The 13671-nt window shown below is 33.8% G+C and overlaps 1 protein-coding gene across 10 annotated transcripts in view; it reads left to right on the top strand.

Moving 5' to 3' along the window:
* Positions 1–13671, top strand: part of DLG1 (discs large MAGUK scaffold protein 1) — a 272972-nt gene that overhangs the window by 239702 nt on the left and 19599 nt on the right. For all 10 annotated transcript variants that reach the window (XM_042955806.1, XM_042955805.1, XM_042955810.1 and 7 more), the window contains 4 exons: positions 2287–2328; positions 5090–5140; positions 6289–6390; positions 6631–6803. In XM_042955806.1, coding sequence (XP_042811740.1) covers positions 2287–2328; positions 5090–5140; positions 6289–6390; positions 6631–6803 — 368 coding nt within the window. The remainder of the gene's footprint in view (positions 1–2286; positions 2329–5089; positions 5141–6288; positions 6391–6630; positions 6804–13671) is intronic.

The raw sequence follows: 13671 nt of genomic DNA, 5'->3' as shown, positions 1-13671 counted from the left end.
TTCTAATATAAATTTAAGATTTTTTTAATGTGTCATTCCTACTCTGGGAATGAATTTAAGGAAATAGGACAAGAGGTAAAAATAATTATTGATGTTGATGGAAAACAGCTTAAAGCAAACTAAAATGTCTAAGTAATAAGTAGTAAGGTAAATTAGGATTTATCAGTTCAATAGAATGTTATACAATTTAAAATGATTGTTTTGAAGTACATGTGGTAACAAGAAAAGAAAATTTTTTTAATATAATTTATTGTCAAATTGGCTAACATACAGCGTGTAAAGTGTGCTCTTGGTTTTGGGGGTAGATTCCCATGGTTCATCGCTTACATACGACACCCAATGCTCATTCCAACAAGTGCCCTACTCAGTGCCCATCACCCATTTTCCCCTCTCCCCTCCCCCCACTCTCTGGTCAACCCTCAGTTTGTTCTCTGTATTTAAGAGTCTCTTACAGTTTGCCTCCCTCCCTCACTGTTTGTAACTATTTTTTCCCCTTCCTTTCTCCCATGGTCTTCTGTTAAGTTTCTCAAGATCCACATATGAGTGAAAACATATGATATCTCTTTCTCTGGCTGACTCATTTCACTCAGCATAACACCTTCCAGTTTGATCCACTTTGCTGCAGATGGCATGATTTCATTCTTTCTCATTGCCAAGTAGTAGTCCACTGTATATATAAACCACATCATCTTTATCCATTCATCAGTTGATGGTCATTTAGGGTCTTTCCATAATTTGGTTATTGTTGAAAGCGCTGCTGTAGACATTGGGGTACATGTGCCCCTGTGAATCAGCAGTCCTGTATCCTTTGAATAAATTTCTAGTAGTGCTCTTGCTGGGTCATAGGGTAGTTCTATGTTTAATTTTTTGAGGAACCTCCACACTGCTTTCCAGAGCAGCTGCACCAGTTTGCGTTCCCACCAACAGTGCAAGAGGGTTCCCATTTCTCCACATACTTGCCAGCATCTATCGTTTCCTGAGTTGTTAATTTTAGCCACTCTGACTGGTGTGAGGTGGTATCTCAGTGTGGTTTTGACTTGTATTACAAGAGAAGGAATTTTTAAATATAAACTTTTAAAAAACATTTTACATATGCTTGTCATATATTATTTGATTTTACTTATAATTTTTAATGTCCTGCTGTATTTAAAATATATATAATAAGAAGGAAGTTATGTCCTTGTACCTGAAACTAACACAACATTGTATGTCAACTGTACTGCAATTATAAAAGGAAGAAAGAAAATTATACCTTGTCTTTGCAGGTTAGAATAACAGACGTAATTTTCAATGTGACAGTAGTTCAAGAACTGTTATCTTATTTTAAGTCTTAAATTCTACCATTCTCTGAACTTTTCAGTAGTGCCTCTTGATTTTACGTGGTATGATACAGCAGATATTTCTCTTCCAGCTCTTTTCTTATCCTTTAAAAATGTTTTCCCGTGCTTCACATAAGAAATTTAGATTTCCCTCTCTCCTGTGGAAAATTTTGTTTTTTAATTTTATAAATAAAATTACTTTTTTTTAATTCATGGGAGATACTTACTGAGAGAACATTCAAAATTACATTTGCATGGGAAGAGTGCCTGGTGTTTACTGAACAATCAAGTTATGAAATGAGGTCACTCTCAAGGAGAGGCCAGGCAATTTGCGAGTAGGTGTATTTGCTTTATCTTTTGATTGCAAAGCAGCCATTGTCAGTTTTATCAAAACCGCATTTCTCAGAAACACTAGTCTATTTTAAAATACAAGCCTACTTTCTAGAATTCCCTTCCATTTGACTTTTTTTTGAGGCATCTGAATCTATGACATCTAAAATGCTTTATATGATCTCAAAAACATGGATTTTCATTTCTCTACAGGAACAAGAAAGAAGCTGAACTAAAAGCAAGATCATTTCTTTTTTAAGACATTCCTTCATTAAAATGGCCATCTGTTTGGTCAAATACAACTTTTCTCTTTTTGGGTTCTGTGTCTACATTTGGACTAGGATCACTTTGCCCTCTTTGTCATATTCTACTTGATATTTGTCATAGATTTTGTTTGTAATCTGTGTTGTACAAAAATGGAGCATTTTCCTTAATTACAGGGTTTTTTTTCCTTCCTAATTCATACTTATTTGAAAAAAACAAAATTTTCAAGGAAAATCAAAAATGACTTTTAAAAATGGAGTATGTGATTTATATCGCAATATTTTGTAATGTCATCTTGTGTTTATCTTGATAATTTGCTTTTTTTAAACTCATGACACTTTTCTTTATTTTTTCCATTGTCCTGCAATTTCAGAGCATATAACTTCTAATGCCAGCGATAGTGAAAGTAGTTACCGTAAGTGTTTTAAGTTACTTGTTCTTTTGTAATCACAAGTAATACATACCCTTTGGGAGTTTTTGCCTTAGTGATGTGTTCTAAAAACAAAATCAGATGCGTAATACTTTAAAATCAGGGAGAGCCAAGTAGAAGTCTGTACTTCAGAAATAAAGTCCTATATGTACAACAGATAATTTCCAAAAATTTATAAAATTCTAAAATCCTTTTTACAAACAGTACTATTTGTATGCACAGTACACTTCTATGTATGTATCTTTTACAAGAAAAAAATCTGGTTAAATGAGGGATAAACTTGTATTTTGCCATTTTCTTTAGTAATTTTGTTTTTAATATGAGCATTAAAATGTTTTTAAGTAATGCTAAATTTTTGTTAGCTTTATGTCCTTTTTTATTCTTTGTCACCAGTTCTGGGTTAACTGTTCTGGGTTAAGTTATTATTTATTACCAGCATCTGGTGAACATACACGATGAAGGAAAATTTTTCAACAGTTGCTCAGACAATAATACTGATTTCTTTCTGGTGTACTGTGTTACATTCTTGGTATCATATTGCTAAGTGAACTATGCAAGCATGTGAAGTTTTTTTTAACAGATTTGGGCATGGGAGTAACAGGGGGAGTGCATGAATTTATCAGTTGTGGTACCGTAAAAATTAAAATTGCTTTTCTAACTTCTTTTTTTTTACTGCTGTCTAATGTGAAAGTAATCTTGATTACAGATGAGTATGGCTGCTCAAAAGGTCCATCCTGTTAATATCAGTCTCTGATATTTTTTCATGTTGACAATATATACTTTTAACCCTCATTCATTTCATTGGTTGTTATTTTTTGCATAATAGTTACATAACAATTTTCTTTTTTTTTGGTATGGGAATGTGATTTCTTATTAGTGTTTTATTAATGTGTAATCAGAACTCACCATAGAGCAGTTGAGTAGCTTTCTAGTCTAAAAAGAGGTAATGAAAGTATATACTGTCTGTCTCACCATTTGCATGAATTGTTAGGTGTGGAATATTCAAATTGCATGTTTTTGCTAATATATAAACCATGTTTTACAGTACTTTAAAAAGCAGCTTGTAAGTATGTATTTTATACATTATGATAATAAATAAAACAGTGAAATACACTTTTAAAGCAGTGAAATATACTTTTAAAGCCAGTATATGAATTTAAAAGCTCTACAGCTGCATACATGTAATATAAACCAGTGACAAATTTAATGAAAAGGTTGCTATAGAATCTTGATAATCAAGGGGAATATCCTCAAATATATTATACAACATTGATTGTTTTTATTGAACTGCTTGAAGTAACAGTCCTTCCTAGTTTGTTTTCTATACGTGTGTGTGTGTGTGTGTGTGTGTATGTTAAGAATCCCAGGAATTTTTAACTCTCTCTTTAGTTCATTTTGCTGAGTGAAGATATAATTTGTAGACTTTTTTTTATTGAGGATATTCTTAAGCTCTAAGCCTTTAATCTTAAAGGATTTAACTTCTGAATTCAAATCAAAGCAAAATATATTTTCTGTCTATGTGATTCATAGTTAGAAGGGAAGGATTTAGTTTTAGTTAAAGCTTTTTTTTTTTAATTGGCTTTATTAAGCAATTCATGAATTGAGCAGCATCCCATCTAGTAGTAGAAGGGAGTACCCTTATCTAAAGCTTTTTTAAACTCATTTTTTTGTTTTAATATTGTTTTTCCTTTTTTTTTTTTTTTTTAATTATAGCATGGGAGAGGGGCAGGGAGACAAAGGGAGGGCATCTTAAGCATCTCCACACAGAGCGTGGAGCCAGACATGGAGCTTGATCCCACACCCCAGGATTATGACCTGATCCAAAATCAAGAGTTGGGACACTCAACCAGCTGAGCCACACAGGCACCGCTAAACTCACTTTAAATGTTATATATATATTATTTTTTCACTTTTTTAATGTTTATTTCTGAGAGAGAGAGAGAGAGAGAGAGAGAGAGAGACAAGCATGAGTGGGGGAGGGGCAGAAAGAAGGAGGCACAGAATCAGAAGCAGGCTCCAGGCTTCGAGCTTTCAGCACAGAGCCTGACGCAGGGCTCGAACCCAAAAACCGCAAGATTATGACCTGAGCCCAAGTCAGATGCTTAACTGACTGAGCCACCCAGGTGCCCCATAAATGTTATATTTTTAATTGAATAAATGAATTATTAGAACAATTAGTGAATTTTTTTTACCAGTAAAATACTGACTATAGTTTTACCTTTATATTAAATTTTTTATTATAATCATAATTATAAAAAAATAAATATATCCTGTTAAATATTGTATCTGGTGGGACCAAAAGAACAACATATTCTTAATAGCAGTAAATTGCATAAATATGCATATATGTAGAACTGTTCTTTAAAAAGTTAATCTTTAAGAGACTTAATAGTTCTCAGCTTCTGAATAAAAATTAATATCACATGCTTGACATCACAAATAAGATTTTAAATAGATCTAATGATAGTTTAAAACACAGAATAACAGAAAAGTAGTTGTTAAATAGCACATTTATATTTTGTTTTTACATTTATCAAACTTATGACTTTATAATTTGCCACTTTTTTTTTTTTTTTTTTTTTTTTTTTTTTTTTTTTTTACTAAATCTTGCCGGAAATAATTCACAAAGTACATCTTTGCTGTTTTCTCAGGAAAGTGCCAGTAATTTATATGTTATGTATGACGAATTAAATTAGCATTAGTTATCTTAATAGATTTTCTCATCTGTATTTCAACTTTCTAATAGGTGGTCAAGAAGAATATGTTTTATCTTATGAGCCAGTGAATCAACAAGAAGGTTTGTGAAGTCTGTTGATTTATAATCTAATAGAAAAATATACTTCTTACTTTGGAAAATAGGCTAACTTACACCTCAAAATAATGTTTATTAGAATTTTGCTATATTTTTTCTATAAATATAGAAATTTGCTATATGTATCTTGTGAAGTGTGGTTTAGTTTACAGTGTTAGAATTTAGTCATTTTGTATTAGCTGTTTTATATTGCTATTTTATTTTCTTTTTATTTATTTATTTATTTTTTTTTTTTTTTAATTTTTTTTTTTTAACGTTTATTTATTTTTGAGACAGAGAGAGACAGAGCATGAACGGGGGAGGAGCAGAGAGAGAGGGAGACACAGAATCGGAAGCAGGCTCCAGGCTCTGGGCCATCAGCCCAGAGCCCGATGTGGGGCTCGAACTCACGGACCGTGAGATCGTGACCTAAGTTGAAGTCGGATGCTTAACCGACTGAGCCACCCAGGCGCCCCGCTATTTTATTTTCTAAGCAGCTTCTTTCCAGTGTTTATGATAGGGTCACTGTCCTTCAGTGACCCTTGTTCAAAATTTTGTAAACATCTTTGATCTTTCTCTGTTTTCATCTCCCTTGTCCAGTCAGTTTCTAGGTCCTATTTATCCTTCTCTCATTATCTTCCTTATTTATAACCTTCTTTTCATCCCTCCTACCATAATTCTGATCCTATCAATCTCCCTGCTTTTAGCATAATCCTTTACAATCCAGTGTAAGGTATAATCCACTTCTATTAAATCATCTTTCTAGATCACTCCTGTAATTATATCACTTCTTACACCGAGTTTCTTTTTTGCCCTTCTTTGATCTGCTTCCTAACAATTCCTACTTCAGAAAGGATCAGTAAACACTAAACTGGTGTTTTCTCATTTGTAATGAGATGATACTAGCATTGTAGAGAAACACTATCTGCTAAATTCTGAATTTAACTTGGTTGAATTGCCAAGTTTATGACTTCTAATGGGAGATTAACTTAAGTTTAAGATCTGAAAAGTGTATAAACTAGCAAGTTAAGCATCATTGATGGAGAAAGAAAAAAATATTCTTTATAACATTTAAAGATATTTTTATTCTCTGGTGAAATACATTGATGTTTGTTGAGTGTTTATTCCTTTTAACATGCAGTTTATCTTTACAGTTAATTATACTCGACCAGTGATCATATTGGGACCTATGAAAGACAGGATAAATGATGACTTGATCTCTGAATTTCCTGACAAATTTGGATCATGTGTTCCTCGTAAGTAAGCCACATAAATATTCTTAATTATTGTTCTTAACATTTTGTCACCATGTGTCGTAAAAGCAAACATTACCGTTTTTAATGGTTTATACTAAGTTATCAGTTATTCCTCCATATTGTCCCTTTTTAAGTTTCAATTAATCGCTGTTGTGTTAAACTTAACAAAACATTATTTAAGAGAAAATGGATTTGTTATGTTTGTTAATACTAAACACTTCAAGTTATTTTCTTTTAAAGATACAACTAGACCAAAACGAGACTATGAGGTAGATGGAAGAGATTATCATTTTGTGACTTCAAGAGAGCAGATGGAAAAAGATATCCAGGAGCATAAATTTATTGAAGCTGGCCAGTATAATAACCATCTGTATGGAACAAGTGTCCAGTCTGTGCGGGAAGTAGCAGAAAAGGTAAGCACCATGGGCACCTGGCTGGCTCAGTCGGTAAAGCAGGTGACTCTTGATCTCAGGGTTATAAGTTCAAGCCCTATGTTAGATGTAGAGATTACTTAAAAATAAAAACTTAAAAAAAAAACGTACCAGAGCAATTCGAGAATATAGTTTCTAATCAGATGTGCCTTTGACAGTATAAAAGAATGATGGGATAGAAACTTCTAATTCATATTTTTGAAAAAGTATAGGCTAAATATTGTAGCATTGATCATTTTAATATTATGAATTCAACTAAATACTTAATTTTAGATGACTTAGAAAAATACATAAAGTAGGTAAGGAAGATCAACAAAGAAAATGAGGACAGAAATGGTAACATGAATCTAAGAAGGGAGGTTGTTCTTATAAGGTCCTATACATTTGCTATACATAGACCTTGTATTTGGCAATAGCTTTCCAAATGTCTAGCATAATTAAAGAACTAAGACTAGCAATGTTCATTAATAACAATGAACCAGATGTTTAAGTATAGTTGTTCTTGTACTAAGACAAAATAAAAATTTCTCCCGAATAGTCATATTTAATTAACAACAGTGTAAAAAATGCTCAGCAGCTCTGTAACAGCAACAGATTTTCTGAAAGCATCCTTCAGATGATGATGTAGTCTGATGATATATTAACATTGAGTTAAAGCAGTTTTATGGTAAAGCCAAAACAGTGTATTCCAGACAAACTGCTATGCTCAAATTACTATTTGGACCTAGAAAGTAAACATCAATAAATTATTTTATACCTTTAAAATTAGTGGTTTAAGACTTGGTAATGGAATACCTGTAAAACATAAAGCAGTAATTCAGCATCTCAGTTTTCCATCTGTAAATACTACTCTTTTTTTATAAGAGGCTTGGTTAACTCTGATTAGTTTTTAAAATTTTTTAAATGGAAATGTCCAGTGATGCCAAGAATTTGGGAAAATAGAAATCTTAGATATTTTTAGTGGGTTATAAATTAATAGAACTTCTTTTGAGAAGAGTTTGGCAATACCTAAATAAATGCTTGTACCCTGTGACTCAAAAATATACTTCTTGGTATCTAAGTAGAAATTTACTTATGATGATTATGTATAAGAATGTTCATAGCTCTTTATAATAGTGAAAAATTGGAATCAACAAAGGGAAATGGTGAGGTGCCTGGGTGGCTCACTAGGTTAAGCGTCTGACTTTGACTCAGGTCATGATCTCACAGTCTGTGAGTTTAAGCTCCGTGTTGGGCTTTGTGCTGACAGCTCAGAGCCTGAAGCCTACTTCAGATTCTGTGTCTCCCCCTCTCTCTGCCCCTCCCTGCTTGCTCTCGCTCTCTCTCTCAAAAATAAATAAGCATAAAAAAATTTTTTAATAATTAAAAAAAAAGGAAAATGGATAGTTAACTTATTTATGCAGTGGGATACAACAGCTAGAGTGAATAAACTAGAATATTCACTAGTGAGGTGTAACTACATTAATAAATCTCAAAATATAATGATGACTGTGAAGTTGCAAAGAAGACATACAGTATGATACTATCTACATAAATTTTAAAATAACATGAAACAGCCTGTATGGTTTTTGGATACATACTTAGTAAACATAAAAACATGGATGGGAATCATACACACGTATTTCAGGAATATACATAAGCCACTATTCACTGGTTTTCCTTTGGGAGGAAAGGGAAGAAAATTATAGCTTTAGCTTTATTCATGATGTTATATTTCTTCTAAATTCTTTAAAAATGTAAAAAACCACATCCTCACCCTAACTGAAAGATAATGTCCAAACTTCAAATTACTGACAAATGGAAAAGTAAGCACCAAGTCACAGCAAGCTATTTCTTGTGCAAGCCATGTAGAGAAGAAAATATTAGAAAGTTCCGTAAAGTAAGACTATTACAAGTTATGCTCTGATCACAATGCAGTAAAGCTATAAATGATGAGAAAATCAAAAACAGTAAGGCCCACCCAACTAGAAATTTTAAAACTACCTGTTAACTATTACATGAAAGAGAAAATACAAAATGAAATTATAAGTTTTCTTAATAACGAAAACAGTACATATCAGAATCCATGGGATACATTTAAAAGTGATCACAAGAAAATTCACAGCCTTAAAAACTTTTCCAAACAAAAATAAATAAGAATAAGTAAATAAATAAGAATAAGTAAAAGACTAGAAAGAGAGAAAGGGAGGGCATAGTAAAAATAAAAACAAAAATTATATGATAGGCAGAAGGAAGGAAATAATAAAAATCATAGAGGAAAACAGAAAAAGAAAACAAAAAGCAATAATCGATGAAACCCAATCGATGAAACCCAAAATTGGTTCTTTGAGAAGATCAGAGTCATTAATAAATGTTTAATCTGATCAGAAAAAGAGAAAAGACAAATTATCAATATCAGAAATGTGAGAGATCAAGGGATACAGGAGTACTGATGCATAGGGGCACTTGTACCCCAATGTTTATAGCAGCACTCTCAGCAATAGCCAAGATATGGAAAGAGCCTAAATGTCCATCAACTGATGAATGGATAAAGAAATTGTGGTTTATATACACAATGGAGTACTACATGGCAATGAGAAAGAATGAAATATGGCCCTTTGTAGCAATGTGGATGGAACCGGAGAGTGTGATGCTAAGTGAAATAAGCCATACAGAGAAAGACAGATGCCATATGGTTTCACTCTTATGTGGATCCTGAGAAACTTAACAGAAACCCATGGGGGAGGGGAAGGAAACAAAAAAAGAGAGAGGTTAAAGTGAGAGAGAGCCAAAGCATAAGAGACTCTTAAAGACTGAGAACAAACTGAGGGTTGATGCGGCGTGGGAGGGAGGGGAGGGTAGGTGATGGGTATTGAAGAGGGCATCTTTTGGGATGAGCACTGGGTGTTGTATGGAAACCAGTTTGACAATAAATTTCATATATTAAAAAAATTTTAAAAATAAAACCATCTCACAAAATTAAAACTAAACTAAAAACACTATATTATACTATCTTGCTTAAAGAATAATAATAATAAACACTGGTGTATAAAAGAAAAAAACAGAAATGGGAGAGATGACAATTTATAAATATTAAAAGGAAAATCAAAGAATATTAGGAACAACTTTATACCACTCAGTTCAACAATTTAGTTGAAATGGATAAATTCAGGGATGCCTGGGTGGCTCAGTCGGTTGAGCGACGAACTTCAGCTCAGGTCATGATCTCACAGTTTGTGAGTTGGAGCCCCGTATCAGGCTGTGTGCTGACAACTCAGAGCCTGGAGGCTGCTTCTGATTCTGTGTCTCCCTCTCTCTCTGCCCCTCCCCCACTGATGCTGTGTCTCTCTCTGTCTCAGAAATAAATAAACATTAAAAAATTAAAAAAAAAAAAAAAAGAAATGGATAAATTCCTTGAAAGAAATAAACTACTTAAGCTTACTTAAGAAATATATCATTTGAATAGTCATATATGCTCTAAAGAGATTGATTTACATTTGAAAGTCACACACACAAAAATCTCCAGTTCCATGTGGCTTCACTAATAAATTCTACCAAACATTTAAGGAAGAATTCATACCCATTTTTACCATAAAATTTAAAAAGAGGGAGTACTGTCCAATTCGTTCTGTGAGTCCATCATTACCTAAATTTCTAAATCTGAAAACACATTACAAAAAAACTACAGACCAATATTTCTTAGGAACATATCTACAGAAATGCTAAGCAAAATTTTAGCAAGTTGAATCTTAATATATAAAAAGGATAATATGCCACTGCCAAGTAGGATTTATGCAGTGAATAGAAGGTAAATACTAGAAAATCAGTTAGTGTAACTCACCATATTAAAAAGGAACTTATGGTTCCTTTTTTTCCTAAAAAAGGAAAATCATAAAATTATCTCCAGAGTTAAAGAAAAGCATTTGACAAAATCCAACACCCATCAGAAACATGTCAAGGATATCTATTTTTACCACTTGTTTTCAGCATTATGCTAGAAGTCCTAGCCTGTGCAATAAGTCAAAAGAAGAAATAAAAGTTGTTCAGTTTGGAGAGGAAGAAGTAAAATTGTGTTCATTTGCAGATGACATGATTGTCTATGTAAAAAGTCTGATAGAATTTACCCCCAAAAAACTACTAGAATTAGTAAATTTAGCAACAGGGATGCCTGGGTGGCTCAGTCAGTTAAGTGTGCAACCCTTGATTTAAGCTCAGGTCATGATCTCACAGTTTGTGGGTTCAAGCCCCACGTCATGTGCTACCCTGACTGCTAGGAGCCTGCTTAAGATTCTCTCTCTCTCTCTCTCTCTCTCTCTCTCTCTCTCTGCCCCTCCCCTGCTCACACATGCATGCACACTCTCTCTCTCAAAAATAAACATTTTTAAAAAATAAGTTGAGCAAGAATGAAGGGTACAGTATCATTCATTATACAAATCCTATGTACTTAAACCACACGTAAGTTGAAATTGTGAAAAACATTACTTATAGTAGTCTCGAAAAATATTAAATACTTAGAAATAAATCTGACACAAGATTTATAGATCAGTACACTAAGAACCACAAAGCATTGCTGAGAGAATTAAAGACCTAAATAAGTGGAGAAATACACTATGTTCATGGTTTCTAAGACTTCATATTATGTAGATGTCAGTTACCTCTAAATTGAGCTTGTAGACTCAGTACAACTCCAATCAAAATCTGAGTAGGGGCATCTGGATGGCTCAGTTGGTTAAGCCTCCGACTTCAGCTCCGATCATGATTTGTGGGTGGTTGGTTCAAGGCCCCACATCAGGCTCTGTGCTGACAGCTAAGAGCCTGGAGCCTGCTTCAGATTCATATTCATATTCATTCTCTCTCTCTCTCTCTCTCTCTCTCTCTCTCTCTCTCTCTCTGTCAAAAATAAATAAACATTAAAAACATTTTAATAAAAAAATTCTAAGCAGACCTTTTTGTAGAAAATAACATGCTAATTGTAAAGCTTATAGGAAATGCAAAAATCTAGAATAGCCAAAACAACTTCGAAAAAAATCCGAGATGAAGGACTCACACTGCGTGTTTTGAGACTTATAAAAATACAGTAATCAAGATACTGTGGTAGTGGCATGAAGACATACAAGTAGATCAGGACATAGTAGAGAATTCTTAAATGGACCCATATATATATGGGCAACTGTGGACAAAAGTACAACAGCAGATCAGTGGAGAAAGGGATTGTCTTTTCAACAAATGGTGCTGGAGCAATTGACTAGCCATGCCTCATATCATATACAAAAATTAACTAAAAATAGATTATAAATGTAAACCCTAAAAATATAAACCTTGTTGAAGAAAACATTGGAGAAGAATCTTAATGACTGGTTTTGGCAAAGGTTTCTAAGATAGTATAGCAAAAACACAATCCATAAAAGAAAATAATGACAAATTGGATTTCATCGAAATTAAAACTTCTGCTCCTAAAAAACACTGTTAAAGGAATAAAAAGACAAGTCATATAGTAGGAGAAAATACTTTCAAATCATACATATATTTTCATCTCATGAAAGACTTTTATCCAGAACATGTAAAGAACTCTTACAATAATAAAGACAACCCAATTTAAAAATGGGCAAACTATTGGGGCACCTTGGTGGCTCAGTCAGTTGAGAATCAGATTCTCAGTTTCAGCTCAGGTCATGATCTCACAGTTGGTAGGGTCAAGCTTCATGTCAGGCTCTGTGCTGATAAGGCCCGAGCCTCCTTGGGATTCTGTCTCTTCTTCTCCCTGCCCCTTCACTGTTGTCTGTCTGTCTCTCTCTCTCTCTCTCTCTCTCTCTCTCTCTCTCTCTCTCCCCCTTTCTGTCTCCCCACCCTCTCCCTCTCCCCCCCTCTCCCCCTTTCCCCTGTTCCCTCTTTCCCCTTCCCCCCCTCGAATTTTAAAAAAGTTTTTTTTATGTTATTTATTTATTTTTATTAAGTTTTTTATTTTAATTCCAGTATTGATAACATACAGTGTTATATTAGCTTCAGGGGTACAATATGGTAATTCAACAATTCCATACATTACTCCATGCTCATCGTGGTAAGTGTGCTCTTTAATCCCCTCACCTATTTCACCCACCCACATACCCACCTCCCCTCTGGTAACCATTGATACAAAGGTAGAGTTTTGAGTTGGTTTTACTCTTGTGCACATTTTGACCCCACCACACCCCACACACCCCACCACAGGCTGTTACCATCACCTTGTACACCAATTCTGAAGCCCACCTGAGTTCCCCAGAGTGAGACCGAGGGTAACACAGGGCTTAGAGTGGGCTCAGAATATTCCACCCCAAAATACGCCAGTTTGATATATTGACTATTTTGAGCTAAAGGCACTTGAAAAACAACAGGTGTAAGAAAGGCACAATGATTTCCCCTTTTCCTCCTGAAAACAGGAGATAAAACTCCCATATGTAACAGACCCTCCCCTGCATCTGGAGGAAAAGAACATCCTCATCACCACAGACAGGGAGTCAAGGCCAAGTTGAATTTTTACAAACAAATTTAACCAAAGTAACCCCTATCTTCCTTTAGTCTCCTCATACATTTTAGTTACTTTTTCATAATTACTACTCTTTGTTCAATCTAGTATATAAAAAAATTTTCTAATGGGCAAAGTATTTAAAAAGACATTTCTCTAAAGAAGATATACAAATGGCCAATAAAAACATGAAAAGACATCCATCATAATCAGTCATTAGGGAAATGCAAATTGAAACCATAATTAGGTGCCACTACACACCCATCAGAATTACCAAGCTTTGACAGAGCTATAGAGCAATCGGAACTCTCATAGACTTTGCTGGGTGAGAAAATAAAATGATACAACCACTTTGAAAAAGAGTTTAAA

The sequence above is a fragment of the Panthera leo genome, chromosome C2, assembly GCF_018350215.1.
Source record: "Panthera leo isolate Ple1 chromosome C2, P.leo_Ple1_pat1.1, whole genome shotgun sequence".
Classification (NCBI taxonomy): Eukaryota; Metazoa; Chordata; class Mammalia; order Carnivora; family Felidae; genus Panthera; species Panthera leo.
Note: the sequence above shows the minus strand (reverse complement) of the source record. Positions and strands in the feature narration are given on the sequence as shown.